This window comes from Gasterosteus aculeatus, chromosome 11 (assembly GCF_964276395.1).
Source record: "Gasterosteus aculeatus chromosome 11, fGasAcu3.hap1.1, whole genome shotgun sequence".
NCBI classification, from domain to species: domain Eukaryota; kingdom Metazoa; phylum Chordata; class Actinopteri; order Perciformes; family Gasterosteidae; genus Gasterosteus; species Gasterosteus aculeatus.
The window spans coordinates 16,630,479-16,653,348 of NC_135699.1; the positions used below are offsets into that span (position 1 = coordinate 16,630,479).

The window sequence follows — 22,870 nt, forward strand, 5'->3', positions numbered from 1 at the left end:
CGTAGTTTGACACACATCATGTCAGCATATTTACATGGAGTCGAGCTGGTTGGGATGAACACAGCTGCAAGCCTGTACATACAGTATGAACAGCTGGAACAGAGCAAACATCCGTTTTTGTTGCTATACACAAATAATACCGGTTTGCTGGTATATTAATGTTCTGTTTTTTTAAATGAGTGTCGGCTGCTCGTTAAAGCAAAATCCTGTCAAGCAGCGGAAATGATCCGTTGGTTCTTCCATATCAAAAACAATCCAGTGCACTTTACTGTTTGCATTTGGTTGCCTCTGCATCATGTTTTCTGGATTTTTCAACATGGACTGAAATCCCCGACACGAAGGGAAAGATTTCAGTGTTATTCTTTTAGAACTCAACAGACACCAACCAAACCAATAAGGAAATAAAAGTCGAGCTATGTGGCTGTTTATACCAGTAGGATGCAGAAGCAGCTTCACATGTGGTTTCCTGTGAATCTCAGAGGAACTGCCACCATGTACGCCGTATGTACATGTATGTTTGTACACACACACACACACACAAGCCGCTGAACTGTGCGGCCGCCACTTATTCTGTCCACAAAGTGGAAACCACTACGAGTGGAACATGTGGCCAAGTTCTAATATTAAAGACCAGGTTATCTCTATTCATATTTTTATTAGTAAACAGAACAAAACATATTACAATAAAATAATCCTGCATTAAGAGTCTAGTGACTCGGTTAAAGCAAGTGCATAACACAATACGACGATCTAGTCAAGGATGATATTTACTGTTGTGCTCATTGCCGAATGGTGATTGGTTCCTATATCTGCTTTTGGGACTCTCCGCCTATATGTCTGTTTATTAAATCCTTTAAAGGCAATAAAGTCTGCAATTTCACAACCCATCATTATTAAGCTGCTGTTAGCTACTAGAAATATTTCATTCGCCCCATTATTTTCAGCATTGGTTATTTGTTGGTCGTCGCACCTCCCCGGTCGGTGTTCGGATCCAATATGGCCGCCATAGGAGTTTCTTCAGGTGGTGCTCTGCTCCTCCGTCACACGGTTGGAGCAGTAGTCCTGAATACCTGGAGGAGAGATAAAGACATGACATGACTTTGCTTATCGAGCTTTGTGGGTGTTTTTGTTTTATCAACTAGGAGCTAAATCATCTCCGACACAAACCACGTCCAAATCGTCGACTTTACCCCCCTGCTGTGAGTAGATATTGAATTTGGTTATTTCCCTTTTTGTTGACTGCTTCCCATTTGTCAAGCGTTCACTTCTTCTTTTTTTTAACACATTTCAAAAAGTCTATAGTCATCAAAAATAAGAAGCCACTTCGCTGGAATCGAACTTCCTTTCTAGGGAACGTAAGAGATTCTCCAAAAAGACTCGCGGTGTCCCCGTCACACTCACTGTGCACGATGCTCAGGTAGACTTCGGCGGCGGGAGAGTCGGGCACTTCGTGGAGGAAAGACTTCCCCTCGTCGCAGCTCCGGGCGATCCTCGGGTCAAGGGGTACTTTTCCTAACAAGGGCAGGTGGAGATCGGCACACATTCGCTCCGCGCCGCCGCTCGTGGGAGGGAAGATCTGAGAGGTGTTCTGCACGAGAGATCGGGCACGAGGAAAAGCTCAGAGGCACAATACATACAAACAGGCCAGACTCAACAACAAGAGACAAGAATGACCACTGTAACCACGGTAACTAAGGCCGTTAAAAACACAACACTGACAAAAAGGTCTTCCGTTTTTCAGACTAAAAATAAACATTTAAAACAATAAAACAAATATATTCGTTATTTGACCGATATACAGCAAAGACTGACTCCTTCAGCTCCGCTGTGACAAGGACCGATACAGGAGATCATTCCTGCCCAGTGCAATAACACTTTACAATGAATCATCTCTGGCCAAATGACAACAATAACAACCCTGTACTGCTTCTCCTTTTACAAATGATTATTATTGTCTCTTTTTGAAGGTTATTCTTTTGTTTCACTTTAGTTTATTTAATTTAATAATTTAATATTTTCATCTTATTATATTGTATATAATGTGTATGTTTTCATTCTATTTTCTTTCCTGTACATGCTGCTGTGATACCAAAATTTCCCTCTTGAGGGATCAATAAAGTATCAGTCTAATCTATCTATCTATCAAAGACCTAAAATAATCCAAATAAACTATTGGAGCCGGTCTGTGAACGCACCACATGTCACTTCCTGTGGGACGAGGCAGGATGAGGAGCGCAAACGCTTCAAGGCCACTGGCGAGTCCGAGCCCGCCTGCTCCCACCGCTCAGTTAATCTCATCACTGTCACTATGTGACAGATTCTGTGGCTCTTTTAAACCTCTTCCAAAGACTCACTTTTACATATATATATATATATATGTATATATATATATAAATTTGACGGATTTAATGTTATTTATTATAAACTACTTGATTGTATGTTGTAAAACTCGTGTGCGTATTGTCAAGCACTTTGGAACCCTGTTTTGAAAGGTGCTATATAAATAAAAGCTAGATTTATTATTTTATCTGTATGCCTGACCTTGCACGAAGGACAAACAAAGCCGCTCATGTTCTCGACCACGCCGATGATCGGCATCTTGACCTTCTGGCAGAACCTGATCTCCTTTCGCACGTCCTGCAACGACACCTCCTAGCAAGAGAGAGAGAAGCGGAGAGAAAAGGGTGAAGCAGGAGAGAGGATGAGGAGGAAACAAACACAAAAGCAGCGAACACGGTTTTGCTTTTCCCCCCACAACTAAATAGCGCGGGTTGCTTTAGGAAAAGCAGTCGACAGACTGAAGCTGGGCGGCGGGGGGGGGGGAAACGACATGATGTCTTGGAGATAGAGAGCAGGGAGGCTGGCGTATCGAAGGAAACCACCCGTCTCCTTTGTTTTGGTACTTTCCAACCGTGGTTAGTTTTGGTCCTGGAGAATGAGGAAGTGATTCTTCTGCTGTCTGACCTCTTTCGCCCGGTCTAATTTAAGTATCAGGAAGTGTTTGCTCAGATAAAGACTTTCACCGAGCAGCGGTAGTCGTTTGATTTAGCCCGTAAACAAACAGAACAACTAAACACAACAGTGGCTCACGGTCACAAACATGGTGCAGGGACAGGAGATCAAGTGCCGAGGGGGAAAGTTAACTCACAGTTTACAAACCTCCGATACGGCGACACAGAGACCGTGAGAGAAAGCAGCAACTCTGCTCTCTTTATATTGGATGGATGCAAGATGGATTCCTTTACAGAGTCTTTCACTGCTGCAATGGCATCCGACTTAACGCTTAAAAGTGTGTGTTCCTGTCACACAAAGCACCCTGATAATACCCTGCTGTGTGTCAGTGTGTGTGTGTAAAATCAACACGAGGGTTTGATGCTATTCATTTGCCCGTGTGTGTTCCTCAGAACAGTATGCAGCGGCTCGCCATCTTTGCACTGCTTCTATATAAACCTGGTGGATTACACCTTTATATGTTGTGTAAAAACAGCATCCTCTGTTGGTTGATGGTATAATACTAGAACCACTTTAATACCGCTGTAGCTGTTAGTGTCCATGTAACTCTCTGGTGGTTGAAGTTGATTCAATCAGGAGGAGTGAAGGAAGAGTGGAGGACGTCTGAGGGTGGAGGCAGCTGTTCATGCGAGTCACTGCCGCCAGTCCTGGGCCGTAAATGTGAGCGCTACCTGTGGTGTGGTGATGATGACCGCTCCGTCAACGTGGGTGGCGCTCAGGTACTGGATGAGCGACAGGTGCTCGTCCGAGGTGCCAGGGGGCGTGTCCACGATGAGGTAATCCAGGTCCCCCCAGTCAACGTCCCTCAAAAACTGCTTGATCATCCCTGATTTCAGACAAACAATGCTGGGGGATTCAGAAGAACGCTTGAGATTTTATACCACACACACACACACACACACACACACACACTAAAACACTACCGTTCTTCTTGGGTCCCCTCCAGATCACAGCATCATCAGGGCTACTGAGCAGGAAGCCAATGGACATGACTGCCAGGTTGTCGTCCACATACTGCAACATTCAATACACAAAAACACACACACAAATATACACACTACTGTTCAAACGTTTGGGGTCACTTAGAAATGTCCTTGTTTTTAAAGATAAGCACTGTTTTTTTTCAATGAAGATAACATTAAATTAATCAGAAATACACTCTATACATTGTTAATGTGGTAAATGACTATTCTAGGTGGAAATGTCTGGTTTCTAATTAAATAAAAGCCTTTCAACGGTAGTGTGTATATATGTATTGTGCACGTTTCTTCAAAGCATGAAAGATTAAAAAGCAGCATGGTTTGAGTTAACTCACCACAGGAGACCAGCCTGAGCCACTCTGGTGAACCTGTAGCAGTAGAGATCACAAGCAAAAGCTCAACACGACCCTCCCACCACGGTAAGTGTGCGTGTGTGTGTGTGTGTGTGTGTGTGTCGCCAGCAGCACTCACCTGTTCTCCCTCCAAGCCCATGATCCTCGGAATGGACGGACCGCAGATATCCACGTCCAGCACGGCGACCTGAAAGCAGAGAGACTCTTTCAGCCTCGTTTAGCAACAGACCTGAGAGCAGCCCGACGAGGTCAGAACGGCATCATGAATACAACAATGATTATAGAAATAAAATAGAACATAATCTGTTGTGTTTTTAAATGAAGGAAATATAATAATGCAGTCGTATATAATAACACACTTTTAAAATCATTCAGCCCTCATAGAAATTGCTTCTGTCCTCATACTGAACCTTATGACCACAAACTTCTGCTAACCATGTGGACAGCGACCCCTACGGGAGACTCGTAGATTTCCACTAGTTGTACTAGACACAGTAAAGGGGTTCAACAAATTGAAAGTGTTACAAAACTACCACAAATGTGCCACACTAGAAGGTGTTTACACAATAGTTTGCTGTGTTCTACGTAATGTTTTTAAATTTCATTTAAAGACCAGCTGGTGGCTGTGCGGTTTTTGAAGATGAAAACGAAAATATGACCTCCTTCGTGCCGTCGCTGGCCAGCGCGTGAGCCAGGTGAGCGCTGAAGGTGCTCTTCCCCACGCCTCCTTTTCCAGACAGAACCAGGATCTTGTGTTTGACCGTTGACATCTTGGCTCCTATCTCAGCTATGGCTGGGGAGGAGAGGAAGGAAGGAGAAGGCTCTCAAAATGCCGGCTTCGATTAAAATCATCCCAATAACACCAATAGTATTTGTTGAACTGTATGTGGATCGTCACGGTCTGAAGTCACCAGGGTCGGGGGCTTTGGTGGCTCCAGAAGAACAGATCTTCTGGTTGGGACAGCCCTGACATGAGGACGTCTTTCCTGCCTGCTCACTTTCAGTACCCGGGCAGTCTGGAATGGACACGACCTTCTAGATTAGAGTCAAATTAGATTCTTGTAGAGAATTTGGCATGTTTCCAAAACATGCCAAATATGTAAATGTGATAAACGTCACATAATAGGGTAAAATATATATTTACATTCGTTCATTCAAAAAACACAAAGGACTGATGATGATTTTTACAACAAAGGAAATACAAGTATTAGATGAATATTAAACCGGATGTTGATGAGGGATGAATACATGTTCTTGTATTAGCTGAGCGTAATAGAACATTATGGTGTAACGTCACACGAGAACTGCGTCACAATGACTCAGCAACATTTCAACTGTGTTGTCACAGTTTATTAAAACCACACAGGTATACAGTAAGAAATTGTGATTATTATAACTTGTTCTGGCTTAAACGTGCAGCTAACTCAGCTAACGTTAACCTAACGTCAGCCAACCAAACGTTAGCTTCTTAGCTTCACGTTCAGTATAAAAAAAACACTTTCGTAACGTTTTAAATGCATCGTTGGCCTTCATGCCTCCGCCAGAGTTCCGTCTTATTTCATAGTACCGTTCTATATGTTTACTTTGCTAACAGTTTAACGTTAGCTAACTTATGGGATGAAAGCTGTGGTGGTGTAAGAACGTCATGGCAACGGGGAGATGAAGAGTGACAGAAACGAAGCGGGCGGCGACGCGTCGGTTTGAAACACAAAACGCACGCGTGCAGTTAGGAGCAACGTCACCAGTTAAGAATCAAATTTATTGTCGTACAGAAACACGAAGAAAGCTTAAGTTGAAAGACTCACGCTCAGGCGCATCCTTTGGTACGTCTGCCATCTTTACTCTAGTGTGCGCCGCTAAAAGCCTTCCCCTTCTAAGGTTCCGCAGCGGTCGCTTCGGTTCCGCCGCGCAGTTTTTTTGAAATTTTTGTCCTTTCACCGGAAAAATAATAATTAAATTGCAAATATATCTAATTTCCTCTGAGATTCTTTCCCCTGAATCTTGTTCTAACTAACGGACCCCCCGTCAGCGGGCAGTCACAGTATACTCACTACAAAAATATAGACTACACCGCTGGGTATTCGATAAATAAATCCAAAATTGAAAAAAACATTACGTTAAAACACTGTTAATGTGGATTTGTTTCTTTCATTGTTGCTTTTGTGTTCATGGACTCTCTTTCTGTCACAACCCGGCTCATGGAAAGTGACAGTCAAGAGAGTCCACACGTTGACTTAAAATAAATAACAAAGGTTTTATTCGAGAACTAACAAAGTATGAATATACAACGGAAAATAAACTCTTGAAGTGTGAAAGTAGGCATATGAGGGGTGTAATGGAAATGCATGGATGAATATAAGACGTGTAGGTGTTACAAGACTAAATCAAATGGTGCTGGTAGAGAGAGCGAGCGAGCAGGCCGGGCACCAGGAACTTTTAACACCTGGCTATCTCCACCCGCAGGTGCAACCTGTCACCTTAACGGGTCTCCTCCAGCTCCACCCGTCTCCAATCTGCAAACAAGAACATAGACAAAGAAGGAGACAGGGGGGGGGGCAGAGGGCCGTAACACTCTCCTCTCCTGAATGTGTGGGAATGTGCATATCACACACATTTTTCTCCATTTAGACAACAACACAACCTGGTGCACACGGTTATCTCAGCCCATTTTAAGACAGTTCATTAACGGGCTGCTGATAACTCACGTTACAATTTGGTGCAAGTTTAAAATTTTGCAAAAGCAAAACAATCCTTTCCGAACTTAACAAACACCAAACAAAATGCTTTTCGACGTGCAAACTCCAAACTTCTATATAGTGTATAAGTGTAAAACACTAATCTGAAGTTTGGGGCTTTTCTTTCTGTGGGGGCATGGGGGAGAGGCTTCCATTTCGGTAATACAACTTAAGGTGTGGTGTGTGTGCATTCTTCCCCCCCGGGTGTTTTCTTTGTATGTGTAATGTGATATTTTCTTTGTGTTGGCCATTCTGTTCATAATGTATTCACGCTTTGTTCACTCGATTATTGTTAGTTGACGTTATTATTCCAACAGTGATAAAACTAAATTTTCTTTGTGTGTTGTCTGGGTGCTGATTTGTGCGTATTGAAGAACACAAATCCTCCTCCTTACAGTCCTCTTTCAAAATGGCATTTCTGCAACAAAATGATGCGCGCATGCACCATTCAAATCGCTCTCCCAAAGCTGCAAAAACACACTGATTTACATTATGCAAACCATGTCTACCCAAAGTACTTTGTATACCATAATACCATGGTAATGAACGAAGCGATGGGAAAAGGGTGCGGAGAGAGACAGACATGGGTGTCATTAGGTGTTCTCAGATGTGTAATTGATCCTTGGAGCCTAAATGAAAGTCTAAGCAGAGAGACACTTTACTTTGTGCTTCCTCTTTCTTCACTTGTCCTCCCGTGCCTCCCCACACCCTTTAATGGAAGCGCTGAAAAGGTTAGGCAGAAAGAAAAAAAACCCTTTATTGGACACTTGTATCCGTATGACATCTTGCATATTTAATGCAATATATTGTCTACCAGAAAGGAATGCATGCCTGCATCTTGTTTTATTTTGACAATGATGACAATAATAACAATAATAACCCTGTACTGCTGTGATGTTGCTGCTCTTGCTCTTCTCCTTTTACAAATGATTATTATTGTCTCTTTTGGAAGGTTATTCTTTTGTTTCAGTTTTAGTTTATTTAATTTAATTTAATAATTTAATATTTCTATCTTATTATATTGTGTACAATGTGTATCTTTTTATTCTATTTTCTTCCCTGTACATGCTGCTGTGATACCAAAATTTCCCTCTTGAGGGATCAATAAAGTATCTATCTCTCTGTCTTATTTTGCCACAGTGCATTCTAGATAGTACGGTCGGGGTATTGGAAAATGCAGAAAGACTGAAATAAAAGTGTTTGAAATGTGTAACATGTAACATGCAGACATCTTAAACATGCAGGAATAGTCAGATTAATCTGATATGATTGACGTGCGGTCTCGTTAACAGACATTGCCATCACTAGATGTAGAAATGTGTAAGATTAGTCATCACAAAAAACATTTTGTGAGTTTTTCATTCTCTCTCACACACACACACACACACACACACACACACACACACACACACACACACACACACACACACACACACACACACTAATAGACTCGGGTCAGACTTGGGTCACAGAGTTACTCAGCACAAAAGTTAAGCCTTGGCTGGACAAGCAGTCATCACACTGGGAACAATGCCACACACACACACACACACACACACACACACACACACACACACACACACACACACACACACACACACACACACACACACACACACACACACGCCATGCAGCCTAGCTCCAACTTTTTTTTTACGAGGATTAACAGAGGAGGTTTTGTGTGTGTTCTGGCGATAGCGTGTGAGTAGAGACATCACGCACAACGGAGGGGGAAACAGGAAGTGAGTCGTTAATGGAAAAAAGAGACGGGCGTGACCCGAAGCGGTTCCACAAGCACCAAAGGAAACAACGGCAGTTTGTATTGTGTCCGCTCATACAGAATATTGTCTCCAAACAACGCTACGCGTGTAATTAGGTATCTGTGACAGCTGAACAGGAGCCGCAGGGAGCCCCTCGTTCGAACGCTGCATCTGCACTCCTGCTGCTGCGCACCGCACGTGCTGGTTCACGCCCCCCCCCCCCCCTGCTGGGCCAGAACAGCGGCCTCAATGAAATGAGCCAGGGAGTCCGGGTGGCCTCGTGGTTACAGAGTCTCAGAAGCCGAATGGCAGAATGTACCGGGTTCGGTTCTCTTAACGACCACTTTGTGTGCGGTTTGGGATCCTTCCTCCATCGCTCTCCTGCCTCTGATCCTCCCCCACTCGCTTCCATTTCTCTATTTCCTCCCGCTCTTGTGAAATTCTCAGCTGCCATGTCGGGCGATCCCCCCCCCCCCCCCAGAGACTTGTTTTAACCGACACAGAGTGTGTGTGTGTGTGTGTGTGTGGCGGAGACGTTGGAGTAAATAAAGAGCAGTCTCACCTGCTTTGAGAGGGACTTTGAAAGGTCCCTTTTCATGTGAGGAACAGGACCGAGGTGTTTGCTGCACTTTGTCCAATGCAAAGTGACTGTTTGCCTTATTGCTCGTTCTTCAGAGACAAGAGACGGACTCCTTGTGATGCACACGGACCATCAGGCACTCACAGGAGGCTCCTTTCAGAGGAACTAGGAGATGTGCACACCAATGCCATCCACAGGGAATTCAGATATTTCTTGCAGTTATTCTGGTCAGGCTGCAGGCGCCATGCCTCCATTTCCCAAAACTTCCGAAACTGACCCAGCTGCCACGGTTACGTCGGGACAAAATCTTCTATATAAAGGTAACTTAATATTTCGATTGCTTGTCGTCGGCTCGCCAAAAACCCTTCGACCCTCCTCCATCGCAGGGCCCGAAGCCAAGAGGGCCTGCGTGTGAACAAACACGCCGCCTGAAGGGGTCAGAGGTCATCAGAGAGGGGCATTGGGCAGACTCAGCTGTCCCGACTCGACTGAGCAGAATAACCCCAGAATAACCGGCGTTATCGCTATCTCTCTGCCTGTGTGTGTGTGTGTGTGTGTGTTTGATGATCTTTGTGAAGGGGAGGCCATGTTGTGTGTATTTATGTGAAGGAAGGAGGGAAGTTTATCCATCAGCCTGTTCCCGGTGACACAGACTGAGATAGAAGCGTTTCCCTCGGCATTCGGCAGAGAAAATAATAATAATATTTTCAGCCGATCTATTTAGTCGTCAAAGGACACCAACACGTCTAATGGAATATAACGAATAAAATCATTTATTTCACAGAACCGGTTTGATTCTTGATATACCTGATCATAAAACAGGAACAATGAAAAAGTTTGCCGTTTGTGTGTCCCGCGTGCTCGGCTGCCGCCGGGTCCTTAAGCAAATCAATGAAAATCTGAGGATGCAAATGCAATGGAAAGTAGCCTCTGTTTGGACGACTGTGTGCCGAGCTTTCATCTTTACTACACAAGTCTGGTTACACACACACAGTCCGGAGCAGGGGGTGGTGGTGGTGGTGGTGGGGGGTGCAGCTGCTACTTCTTTGGGTTTGCGCCTTGGAAACGTCTCACATGGGGTCATTTCTTCTGCTCATCCTGGTTCAGAATAAAGCCCACGAGGCCGAGGCTTCTCCCTGCTCCGCTGATGCATCTGAAAATACTTCTACGCAGTTTTCACGTGCAGGTAAAACCACACGTTGAAGCTCTGGGAGGAAACCTCGTACCAGCGGGAGGAGGGAGGAGGGAGGAGGGAGGAGGCACGTCTCAGCGCGTTTACGATCCCCCGTAAAACCAGCTGCAGCTGTCTGACAACAACAACAACAGCAGACAGGAGCAGTTTGTCAACAATAGGACGCAACTTTCGTCGAGGTTCGGTTGCTGTCCCTCGACGGATGTCTAGGGGAGTCGGGGAGTAACAAATGGAAAATAAACTATAAAAGAAGGAATTTTTAACCAAAAGAGGGATTTATTTCATAATAAATAAACATCCACATCAGGTTCAAACTCAAAATCATACTGCCCAACAGCAGAAACAAAAACGCCACCACAAACAAGTACCAGCACAACCCGGCAAACGCAGACACTCGAACACACTCTGCAAGTTGCACGCCTCCAGCTTCTCCCAGCTCATCCGGCTCATCCTGGCTTCCACGGCCTTTCATTCCCCTTTTGCTCCAATCAGCTGGTGGCTTCCAGGGCCGCTTGGTAAGAGGTTTCACCTGGCAGTTCCAGTCAGGATGCCGAGCTACAGAGACAGAGGGAGAGGGAGAGAGAGCACCCGTAACAGCTGCGTTACAACTTAAAGCGCTCCTGTAAACAGGTGGAAAATGTTTGTCTCACATTAGAGCTGCATAAAAGCGTCAGGTCGCCGCCATTGTCCCACAACCACATCCATCACCTCTTCTTTTTGTTCTATTCCTTCGTGCCCTGTAAACTATTTTGCGCATGTTTTTTCTCCTCCCGTAATATTGCTTCTAACCTCCACTATCTTCTCCTGTCTGTGTGTCATTCTCTTCCAGCGTCGCTCAGTCTGCCGCCAGCCGATTGCCTGCACAGAGCGAGCATGGACACACACACACACACACACACACACACACATCCATCCATGCTGGAAACTGGAAAACAGAGGAGGGGGGGGCGGCTTCCTGTCTGGCTGTAGATCACTCTTGTGTGTGTTTTTTCTGTGTGTGTGTGTGTGTGTGTTTGTCGTGCATCCAGGGAGTAGAAGTAAAGGACGAGCAGAGCACTCCGATGGTCACACAGGAAACCCTCGCAGAGCTTTATTCTGAAGGAGCAAAAGAGAAGTAACCTGTATTTTGGTAAGTGAATGAAACTTAATGAATCTTAATGGTCTCCAGTGTTTGTATTGTGTTTATCTGTGTATTATTTTGAAAGTTAACGCTAGGCGTCATGTTTTTTCCCCCCTTTTCATTGATTGTTTGCCCCGCACTAATCACCTTTCCCCTGTACTTTGTTAGTCTGCTTTGTGAATTACACTGTAAAATGCAGTGTAAACGTGCTTTGAGTGGCCGAGAAAGAAAGAAAAGCGCTTTTCAAACTACAGGGCGGTGATCTTGTCCCGGCCTGGAAGTTTTAAACAGTTTGAAGACGGTGCTTAACACTGTATATTGAAATAAAACACTAAAAGTGTTTTATTAGGTTGGAACATGTTTGTGGTACGAGAAAAACAAGCCAAAACAAATACATTACATTACATGTCATTTAGCAGACGCCTTTATCCAAAGCGACTTACAATAGGTGCATTCAACCATAGGGGTACAAACTCAGGAGAACAGGAAACAAGAAAGTGCAATTTCCTCAAATAAGACAATTTAGAATTGAATTGAATATATGAATGAGTTTCCCTTGAAATGTATTTGTATTTGCATCTGGGCTCCATCACCAAGACGGCTCAGCAGAGGCTTTTCTTCCTGAGGCAGCTGAAGAAATTCAACCTGCCAAAGAAAAGCCAGTTCAGTGGAATTATAAACAGCGGTGCCCCCCCCCCCACCTCCCCCCCCATGACGTAGTGAACCTGGGGGAGACGCTGCAGTCTACCTCATGAATGCAAACAACGTGTGTGTGGAACATGGGTTGTGGTTTTATCTGTTTACGTCAGATACATTTGTTGTTGTTGTTGTTTCCACCATCCCAACGGCAGGTCACGTGATCTGCAGGCTCCTTCTGATCACATTGTGACGGACTGACGTGTTGTGTGAGTTACGCATTAAGAGTTTGTCTTACATTACTTTTACTTTTATACTTTAAGTAGTTTTGAAACCAGCACTTTTATACTTTTACTAAAGTAAAAAGCTTGAGTTGGTGCTTCAACGTCTACAGGAGCCTTTTTAAACCCCAGTATCTGTACTTCTACTTCGAGCTGCTGCGTTCTGGATGAGCTGCAGAGGCCGAATGGCGGCAGCGGGAAGACCTGCCAGATACACACAGATACACACAGATACACACAGATACAGCAATAAAACCAACACATAAAAAAAACATATCAAAAGCAATTAAAACAGTCTACAACTGTAAGTAGATATTTTTAAATCCTTCCGCATTCAGTCGGTCCGCGATTGTCTGCCAGGCTCTTTCTCTCTGTGTATTTACAGCTGCCGTACTCCCTTTTTGGCATATTTTATGCTTCGCTTCATCATTTTCCATAATTAGTTGCCGCTCAGCGGGTTAAAAACGTGCTGCGTCCGGCGTTTTCTCCGTTTTCACATCAGTAAATCTGCGATCGACACCGTGGTTCACTCAAGAAAGTATCACACCAAGTCAAGCGGTGCTTTATCACCCATCCTGGATTTCTTTATTCTACTTTTGTCCAAGAGCCCCCTGACACCTGACAGTGAGACTAAGCCTCTTTCCCCCTGTGTGTGTGTGTGTGTGTGTGTGTGTGTGTGTGTGTGTGTGTGACAGCCGAGGTGCGCCGGGTCAGTGGCTCGAGGAGCTGAGGATGATGGGATTGCTTTGTTGTTTAAACAGGCGAAAGCTGAGGGCCCGTGTGTGTGTGTGTGCGTGTGTGTGTGTGTGTGTGTGTGTGCAAGGATGCGATGTTGAAAAGAACAACAAGCGCCGCAGAAAGGAGACACACAAGTGATGGCGACAGGTGATGACACATCTACTTGCATTCAATTCGATTCATGTTGATTTACTTTGTTCAGCCCAAAATCACTAATTTGCATCAGAGGGCTTTGTCCCTCTCACCGGGACAGGAAGTACTCCAAAAAGGAAGAAAGTGCAATACATGTCATGTATGAACAACAAAAACAGGAACGTTTGCACATCATTATCAAGCGAGACAGAAAAGTGTGGTTGTGTTTGTGTGTGTGTGTGCTTGTCTGTTTACAAGGAATCTGATGAGGGGGAGGGAGAGGGGGAGGGAGAGGGAGAGGGGGTCCATTGTACGAAGCCTTACAATGAGTAATCATCAGCTCAACGCACAAACAGCGTCACATTGTACGTCCTGTGAGTGTTTGTGTGTGAGCACCGTGACGGGTCAACTGGCTCATTGACTCCTGCAGCGATGGGATGATGAGTCCCGCCTCGTGGCAAAGGATGATGCGCTGCACACCGGCCCTTGACAAAGCCTCCTCCATGACCTTGTGCGTGTCCTCACTAACCGGCTCCTTGTGACCCGACACAATGGTCCGGTCTCCCTCGCGCATCGGACCACCGAGGACAGGTGACCAACGGAGGCGCTGACGTCCTGAATCGGATCGCAGCAGATCTTTTCTGGCAGGTCCAGGATGGGACGGTTGTTGTTTGTCGAGTCAGAGGCGCCTTTAGAGTGCGCGGTGGCACACGGGCCTCTCCCGCCTTCTGCTGGAAATGAATACGGATTGTTTTTATTTCCTTTGAACATGTTTTGTTTTCTTGTCTTCCTGCTAAGCTAAGCTAATCGGTGACTGTTTCCCCGACACACATGAGAGCGGTATCAATCGTCTCCTCCATGGGTACAGACGTGGGTGAGGACGGCACCAGGAAAAGGTCAGAGGTCAGGACTGAAAGAGTCACGAAACAAAAGAGTCACAGAAGCCATTTTTCCAAAAGGGTTGTTGTGGTTTGTTTTGAGTGCCGCGTGAGTCGGGTAAGGTGATGGTCCACATCCGGGGGCAGCAGTTTTTATTCCAACGAGCAGTGATGGCCAACAGGAAGCTAAACTGCACGACCTCCCAGTGCTGATGATAAACACCGAAAGGAGCATTCCGGAGTGATGCATAAACACACTGGAGGGGTCAAGGGTTACACAAATACAGGGAAATGAGATGGTCTCAGATCTGTAGAGCCAATAAAGATGTGGAGAAAGGGACCACAGCTTGTTTACGCAATCAGGACCCCAGTGTGCCAAATAGTTCCCTTTCCCTTCTCCATTCTCTCCAACCCTCCAGGGTTCTTCATCCACTTTCATCCTCTTCATTTCCTTTCGTCCGACCTCTGTGGTTTGTTTTCCCTTAACAGACTTCTGAACTTCCCTCTCTGTCCGCCAGCTTTTCCTTTTGTCCTCCTGTCACCAGTGCGTCCGTGTGGCACGCGCGCACACGCACGCACACGCTCTCTCCGGGCACGTTCAATCCCCGTAACCACACCCAGCCCTCCGTCCCTCCCTCCCTCCCTCCCTCTCGCCCTGCCTCCCTCCCTCCCGCGCTCACGCAGAACGTGCGCACAGAAGGAGAACTTTTTGGCGCAGGCTGCTCGCGCTGCGGCGGCTTTCCTCCTATTTATTGCCCCCCTCGCGTTGCTTTTACTCTCCACGCACACTGCGCCACATCTGGAGCTCCGCACAGAGCCGGGTGAGTAGACGCGCCTTTTCCACGTTGCGTTTAGTTTGAATGCTGCACGGAACCGTCTCTCCGCCTCGCGTCCCGGTCGCCCCGCGGGGCCTCAACGCGGCTCTTTATTAATATCCGTCACTATTGGTTTTAGCCCCGCTGTGTCCTGCGCTGCTGGCGCAATCACTCTGCGCTGTTTCGATACTTGCGGGTTATTTAAAAATGATTAGCTATTAGTTTTTTTTTTAAATGCATAAGTGTGTGTGTGTGTGTGTGTGTGTGTGTGTGTGTGTGTGTGTGTGTGTGTGTGTGTCTGAAGGAACGGTGTGTGTGTGTTTGGAGGGAAGATAAACAGCTTTTCGAGCCGATGGGAACAGGAAATGTGCGCGTGTGTCTCATAGGGACTTTAAATGTGCCAGATGCGGTTCGATAGACCTCTAACTTTCCTCTCCGCGAGCTCATGTGATAACACACGCCACTATGCGCGTGGGCATTGAGCCTTTTACACGTGCAATCTGTGTGTTTTAACAGGTCAGGGTTGTATTCGGGGTTTACACGTCATTGGACTGAACACAATCAAATGGTCACCGTATTAAAATGTGCTCCCGAGGTGCGTTATTGCGCCGTGGATTCGCGTCGTCCTTCTGCTGAGGCAGGTGATTACCTGCCATGGGGGGCGCCCTCTTGTGGCTGAAAGCGGCAACGACAAGTGAAGTGACTGCGAGTCGAATAAAAAGGGAATTGGGGGAGGAGGGGGGCTCTTTTTTACCAGTTGATGTCAGCTTCTCTCGGCCATGTGGGAGACGTTACTCGGTGCTGCCACTTTAGGAATGTGCGTGCATGTGAACACACACACACACACACACACACACACACACCTAACAAACCGTTAACATTGAAGGATTCCTGCATCAGAGGGAGGTCTTTAAAGTTTAAACCAGCTGTGTGTCTGTGTGCTCGTTTGTCAATTGGTAAAGTGTGTGATTTCCGTTTCCTCCCATCGCTCCTTGTATGGTTCCAATATTTACTTTACTTTATAACTTGATTTGAATCATTCGGAGGGACTTCTTGATTAGGAGTTATAAGATGTCACCTTATCAGACCCGCGTTGTCCGCAATCAAACAGTCACATGACCATTATCAAATAACTCAGTTTGGAGCTGCAGGGTTCTTGTCTATTTGCACTGTCAATGCGTCGTGTGTTGTTTGCGCATAATCAATTTTCCAAAACGCTTAATTTTAGTTTCCAATACACCGCGTCCGTCTAAGCGAGGCCGACCCCACCGTGACGTATTTAGAGTTTGGCCAGAAGAATGCGAGGAAGAACGGATCAAGGCGACGGACCCCCTGATGTTTTGGTTAACACCCCCAGCCAACCATCACATGCTAACTGTTAGCATAGCAGCTCGTGAATTACAGTCACAAGAGCTCGTAGCTTAGCATAACGCTGGAGAGGATGAGGCCCAGCCCTCTATTGGCTCGCAGCCACAATGGTTTATCCTCTGGGGACCTCCAAGCCGAATGGCTCACACACGCAGAGGACAAATGTCCCCGTATTCGCTTTATTGTAATAAAGTGTCCTGTGTTTGCAACCCCAAAAAATGTCTGCTTGCTCTCTGGCTTCCTCGTTGACCTGTAAAGTGGCTTTGAGAGCTTGAGGCCGCACCTCGCCGCCATCATTAGCGGATGGCGCGTGTGTTTTGGTTGGCACGGCGTCGGCACACAGCGCGCGCCTAAAAGCTGCGGTGCCGGCGATCCGCGTGAAAGGGGACGAGTGTGTCTCTGCGCCCTCAGTGCAAGTCGTTGCTAACGCAGATTATCGACATGGTACAAAGAGTGGCGTCGGTGTGCGATGTTGCATTGGTTGTCACGGCTGCGTTGTTGCACATTCTGCGAGGGGCTCGTGAGGAGTGATCCTCTGGAGACTGAGAATCCGCCGGGAGAGAGAGGAAACGTTGCACATCGAGTCTCAACTGGGCGACCTCCTCGTGAGGGGCCACAGGGCTCCGGTGGAGGCCTCCTCGCCTTTTCTCCTTCCCCAGCAGTTTTTCCATCTAAAGACAGACAGGCAGACAGACAGACAGTGGGACAGTGAGGGAGACGGGGGGAGTGAGATTCAGAGGCCCAGTTAAGTCTGTGGCTTTGTGTTTTATGAAAAAGAAAAGGACATTAAAAGTCAGCATTTTCCACCAGGCAAGGGAACCAGTCAGAACACACACACACACACACACACTAGCAGCGAGTCCCCCAGCCTCCCATTATGAGGCTGAGTGGAGAGGAGGAATGGCCGTGTGTGTGTGTGCGTGTGTGTGTGTGGAGTCTGACAGGATCGATTGTGGAGCTGCAGCACCGTCACGCTTTTCGTCGACTTGTTTTTATCAATGAAGCGATGTGACGGCGACAGGAAGCATTGATGAAGCAACGTCCCCGTAAAGGTTCTGGTGTCTCTTTCATCCTTGTTAAGCAGATGAAAACACAGTGCTGCAGGTCCCTTCAGTGAGGGATACGTGGAGATGGAGGAGAAAACATTCAGGTTTTATATCTCGTCTCCACTCGGAGACCCTTGTTTTATGTCAGATTAGCTGACTTCTACTACTCACCGTGTGTGTGTGTGCGTGTGTGTGTGTGTGCGCCTGTGTGTACACACATCGAGGCGTGTTTTGAGCTCATGCGTGTTTCCGTTCTGGTTTTTCCCTCCACTTCTCCTCCAATGGGGTTCCCTTCTTCCTCCTGCTGTCTCCTCCCCCCCTTCCTGGCCCCTCCCCTTATCTTCTCCCCACTGAGACGAGAAAACAGCTGCAGATGGAATCAGATCCAGCTGTGTGTGTGTGTGTGTGTGTGTGTGTGTGTGGACTCAAATACCGGAGAGAAGCTGCAGCGGAAGTTGTAAATTGAATAGTTGCTCTTTACCTCTTTTCTTCTTCTGAGCATCGTGCTTTCCATCTCAGTGTGACCCCCCCCCCCGACAAAGTGATCATGACGTATTGTAATGGGCATGTTGTCTGGGAATCGCTCCAAAGGTCAGACCTCCTTCAAGCTGTTCGCCGATTCTTAAAAATCAAGACCATTTAATGCCAAGTACACACTTTCAGTTGTGTGATGAAATCATGTGATATGAAATAAATGACACTTTAAATAAACAAAGAAAGATCTGGCCCAATCAGCTAGGCACATTGTTAAAACATAACACCTTCCTAAGTTCTCCTCCGCTCTCCTCACTGGTTACCAGTAGCTGCCCGCGTCCAGTTCAGAACACTGGTGCTGGTACCACGCTGTGAATGGACCGGGTCCAGCTTACATCCAGGACACGATCAAACCCGACATCCCGACCCGCGCTCGCTCCGCTCTGCACTTATCGTAAGTCGCTGGGGATGAAAGCGTCAGCTGAATGACTGTAATGTTTCATCCACATCAAATGCAGATTTCTCACCTCACGCGTCCTGGTTGTGAGTCCACATTTAAGTTTGTGTTGCTTCTTATTCTCTTCTAAAATAACTTGCATTCAGAACTCAATCCTCAGACATGTAGCACACACACACACACACACACACACACACACACACACACTGGCCTGCTTCCTGTCAGCGAGGAAAGGCTGTTTTTACTGCGACTCCATCTTGGCGGGGAGGACTAATTCCTCTGGTGTGTGTGTGTGTGTGTCTCATGTAATCCGATGTGCGTCGTTCCCGCAGGGCGGCGAGGCAGTTTGTGCGTTCTGTGTTTATCTGAACTCGTAAAGCTGGAAACTTTCTGTGGGGAATAAACACACGCCGTCCTTCTGAATCTCCTTTTGTGTGATTCTGAACGTTGAACGAAGCATCTCAAATGCAGAGCAAACCTTTTCCCAGACAAACAAACTAAAAGGCCTCTGGTGTGTGTGTGTGTGTGTGTGTGTGTTTTATTGGATTTGTTTCCCCCATATCAGAATTCATTCAAGTATTTGTTGGGGGGGCGAAAAACACGAAAGGGGCACAAAAGAACAAACAAATACTGGATATTCTGATGGAAAGAGGAACATAGTTTGAAAATAGAATCTCAGTAGTTGATCGTAGGCCGGCGCGCACACACACACACACACACACACACACACACGTTTCTGACCTTCCTCGGCTTGTGCGTGTCGTTAACGTGTTGCATATATGTTGCTCCCAGCAGATCCCTTTCATGTGGAGGACCTCAGCCCCCGCCGCCCCCCCCACCCACCCCAAACCAGCAGAGAACCACCGACCGTCGTTCCGCCGAAGCAGCCCGAGACGTCTAACTGAAGCGGCGCCATGTTGATCATCTTAGCCTTCATCCTCCTCTTCCACGCGGCGGCGGCCGTCCTCCTCTTCGTCGCGACCGTTCACAACGTGAGTACGAGCCCAGAGACCTCCGCCCCCCCCCCCCCCCCCCCCCCCTGCAAGGTGACTCATTTTAACCGCCTCGCTGTGCTTGCCCCCCCCCCCCCCCCGGCTGTAGGCGTGGTGGGTGGTGTCGCCGGGCGGCGACCGCGCCGTCATCTACGCCGACCTGTGGTACTCCTGTAACTCCACCTGCGTCCCCGTGGAGAACAGCCACACCGCCGAAGCAGGTGAGACGGCGCCGCGCAGCGCGTGTCCTGTCAGTACTGCCTCCGTGTACGTGACGCCCCCCCTGTCCCGCCTCCTGTCCCCCCCCCTCAGCCTACCTGCAGACCGTCCAGGCGACTATGATTCTGGCCACCATCTTATGCTGCGTCAGCTTCTTCATCTTCATCCTCCAGCTCTTCAGGCTCCAACAGGGAGACCGATTCGTTTTCACTGCTGTCATCCAGCTGCTGGCCTGTGAGTAACGCACAAAACACACACACAAAACACACACACGCGGGGGTTTAGGTGGCGCTTTTGAGACGGGGGTTTCCAGTGCGATGTGCTTGTTGTGGTAAGATTCATGACCGGTTACACGTGAGGTTGGATAACCCTGAATGTGAAATGTGAACATGGGTCTTTTCTTTGAAATGCAGTGTACCTGTTTTTAGATCAGGGTTTTGGGTGAAAAAGTCAACTTTTTAAACTTTGCACAAAAAAATAGCAGAACATATCCAGCTTTTTGACCGAGAGGAAAGTCGCCGACTGATAAAAAGACTTAATTGTTCTCATTGTTCACTTCAGCGACATCGACAACTTTTAGAATTGCTGTTTTATTGAAATAATCATTCTGCGTTTGAAGAAATGACAGCAGTGCCTTGTGCTAAGCTAACCGGCCGCTGAGTTAGAATTGCACTTCCTTCCTCAGCTATCCGGCGTAATTCCCATCCTCCTCTTCCTCACAGCTGTGTGCGTGATGATCGCGGCGTCCGTCTACACGGCTCAGAACAAGAGCTTCCACAAGCAGGATCTGCAGGTGGGCTCCTTCGGCTCCTCCTACATCCTGGCCTGGGTCAGCTTCCCCATGACGCTCGTCAGCGGCCTCATGTACCTGGTGCTCAGGAAGCGCAAATAGACGCCACGGGCTCGGCGCACAGACACGCACACAGATACACGCAACAAACCCCCCCCACCACAAACTTGGACAACATGCACGAAGACATCCACTTTTCCTCCCCTAACACGGTAAAAGCGTTCAGCATCACATTCTTGTCCAGCTCACACACTCAAAAGCATGAAGGAATTCGCTGCGTTCACCCATCGCATAGAAAAAAGCCCCCCGAGGCTCCTCGCCGCACTTAGTGAGAACACGGGACCAAAGTACCAACATGCCGATGTGTCTCCTCCACACGTTTCCTTGTGTCCTGGTTTCCTAACAACTCCATTCACAGGTGCCTGTCTGAAAATAGGTGAAATCACGGCGGATAAAAGACAGGCGGTGAGATTTGTCTCACTGGGACCCCCCCCCCAAGCGGTCCGTACTTTCTCTGTGAATCGACAGTCAACGGAATTTATTTTGTACATATTTGATGTGTATGTGAAGTTCAGGTGATTTCCAAAATAGATCATTTGTAAGACTGAAATACCAGACGAACGGAAGGAAGAAAAAGAGGTCATCTTCTGTCAACCGCAGCACACAGGACGCGTAGGTCTTTACTCGTTGTTTGTGTTTAACGGTGAAAAAGGAACCAATAATGTGCTGTGATTGTTTCTGGGTTTCAAATGACATCGTAACAACATGCAAACCTAAAACATAAAATGAACTTCAGGAAAAAAAAAAAATCTGTTCTCATCTCCACTGAAAAAAGACAAACGTTATTTATCGTTAAAACCACTGTTGTGTATTTTAGCCTCGGGACGTAAGTCAATAAGTGTCGGCGTATTTCTTCCCTCTGGCCGTTCTTCTGTTGATTTGGTCCATCACGGAAACTTCTCCCTATGCACACGTCTGGCATTCAACAACAATAAATGTGTATTTGTAACATACCTTCTGATTTTAGCCTTTGTGGAGCTGTAGGGGAAGATTTTGCTCTCAAGATGACACTTGAAAATGATCAAAGGAACCTTTTGGAGGCCGAGATAATGATGTTCCAAGTTTTCATCTTGAAGAGTGTTTCATAATTAATAAGCCTCTTTAACCTAGTTTGAGATGAAAAGTTGATGCAGGAAAATAGGCTGGAAAGAATCTTTTTTTGTTTTGGGTGAAATTAGGTTTATTAGATGTCATTTAAAGTTTGTATCGATTTAGTTTACCTTCTGTAATTATACATAAAACTGACCTAAATTTAGAATAGTTCGAATCCTGTTGAGCAGAAACCACAGCGACCACCTGCAGGAGTTATCTGAGCCTTTCTTAAATTAAAATGTTTTGTTTTAGGAGTGTGATCAATTCTTTTGTAGTTTTATCAATGTAGATTTAGTGTAGCGTAGTCAATGGAGATCTACACAAGTAACCATGGTGACAAATGGGCATGTGACCTGTTCATGGGGAATCCTTTTTTTTGTTTTTTAAACGTTTCTAATGCTTGCTAAAGTATTAATTTGACATTTATGGAGAATCATGTTGCTTTTTAACAGAGACAATGTTGTTACATTACATAAATTACATTTTCTTGTTGCACAAAATTCATCCAAAAGTTTGAGTTTGTTTTGATATTGGTTAGATGTGAGTGTGTTTCAGGCCCTTTTTGCTTTTATTATTTCAGGATAATTATATGAAAATATGCAGTTAGTGTTGACACCTTTTGTAACATCAGTGGCTGCTGCTTTAATCTGTAAAGTCCTACTCATGTATTCACAAGACATCAAATTAAAAGTTGGTCGGTTATTGACGCCCAGTGGATCAATTTTTAGGTGACACTTTATGATTCGGGGTTCCAGATTAGACTGCTACAAGCTCCTGTCAATTACTCCTGAAAAAGAAAAAATTTGATTCTGCTGCTGAATCCTGCTGCTCTAATCTCAGAACAACAGACTGGTCAAAATTCAGGAGCAAAGACTTATCTGCGAAAAGATCAAGGTGCTTCCCCCCCTGTTAAATCCTGTTGATCCTCGACATAGATTTCAATAAATGTCTTTTACAGTGAATGTATCTGTCATTGAGTCAAGTGCTGTCTGCGCTCATACTGATTTCACATGGGGCATGCTTGCAATTTCCCATCTACGCTTGCTCAGAAATGGATATTTTGCTCTTTTCCTGCACAGCTCGAAATTTCTACTTGCTATAACTTTGGATGAAAACATAAATGAAAGAAGGAATAGTCTCACAGTAAAGAGGAATTTGAC

The 22,870-nt window shown here is 46.2% G+C and overlaps 2 protein-coding genes and 1 long non-coding RNA gene across 6 annotated transcripts; 1 reads left to right on the top strand and 2 right to left on the bottom strand.

The window, feature by feature from the left end:
* Positions 1-638: 638 nt before the first annotated feature.
* nubp1 (nucleotide binding protein 1 (MinD homolog, E. coli)) lies at positions 639-6,404 on the bottom strand. Its single transcript, XM_040189830.2, has 10 exons — positions 6,151-6,404; positions 5,257-5,361; positions 5,005-5,138; positions 4,464-4,532; positions 4,328-4,360; positions 3,936-4,026; positions 3,684-3,838; positions 2,542-2,652; positions 1,402-1,588; positions 639-1,070 (listed from the first exon to the last, which is right to left on the bottom strand). The coding sequence occupies exons 1-10, from the start codon at positions 6,179-6,181 to the stop codon at positions 1,018-1,020; spliced, it is 969 nt and encodes a 322-aa protein (XP_040045764.1). The 5' UTR covers positions 6,182-6,404; the 3' UTR covers positions 639-1,017.
* Positions 6,405-10,868: 4,464 nt separating this feature from the next.
* Positions 10,869-11,449, bottom strand: LOC120827275 (uncharacterized). The gene is made up of 2 exons (XR_013451358.1): positions 11,263-11,449; positions 10,869-11,167 (listed from the first exon to the last, which is right to left on the bottom strand). It is a non-coding gene; the product is annotated as an uncharacterized LOC120827275 (long non-coding RNA).
* Positions 11,450-11,680: 231 nt separating this feature from the next.
* On the top strand, positions 11,681-22,672 carry emp2 (epithelial membrane protein 2). 4 transcript variants are annotated; one of them, XM_078084117.1, is made up of 5 exons: positions 11,681-11,741; positions 19,353-19,549; positions 19,659-19,770; positions 19,862-20,002; positions 20,491-22,672. In XM_078084117.1, the coding sequence occupies exons 2-5, from the start codon at positions 19,472-19,474 to the stop codon at positions 20,658-20,660; spliced, it is 501 nt and encodes a 166-aa protein (XP_077940243.1). In that variant the 5' UTR covers positions 11,681-11,741; positions 19,353-19,471; the 3' UTR covers positions 20,661-22,672. The 4 variants fall into 4 exon arrangements, with proteins under 4 accessions (XP_077940243.1, XP_077940241.1, XP_077940240.1 ...); XM_078084115.1 differs by lacking the exon at positions 11,681-11,741 and adding an exon at positions 14,939-15,218 and having other exon boundaries at positions 19,350-19,549; XM_078084114.1 differs by lacking the exon at positions 11,681-11,741 and adding an exon at positions 14,944-15,218.
* Positions 22,673-22,870: the final 198 nt, after the last annotated feature.

Bases quoted from the DNA above. Each gene is read 5' to 3' on its own strand.
- nubp1 (XM_040189830.2), bottom strand. From the start codon at position 6,181: ATGGCAGACGTACCAAAGGATGCGCCTGAGC. The intron at 5,139-5,256 runs GTGACTTCAGAC...TCTCCTCCCCAG, and splicing joins CACCAAAGCCCCCGACCCTG to CCATAGCTGAGATAGGAGCC. The intron at 1,589-2,541 runs GTCAGGCATACA...TCTCTCGTGCAG, and splicing joins TTGTTTGTCCTTCGTGCAAG to AACACCTCTCAGATCTTCCC.
- emp2 (XM_078084117.1), top strand. From the start codon at position 19,472: ATGTTGATCATCTTAGCCTTCATCCTCCTCTTCCACGCGGCGGCGGCC. The intron at 19,550-19,658 runs GTGAGTACGAGC...CCCCGGCTGTAG, and splicing joins TCGTCGCGACCGTTCACAAC to GCGTGGTGGGTGGTGTCGCC. The intron at 19,771-19,861 runs GTGAGACGGCGC...CCCCCCCCTCAG, and splicing joins CAGCCACACCGCCGAAGCAG to CCTACCTGCAGACCGTCCAG.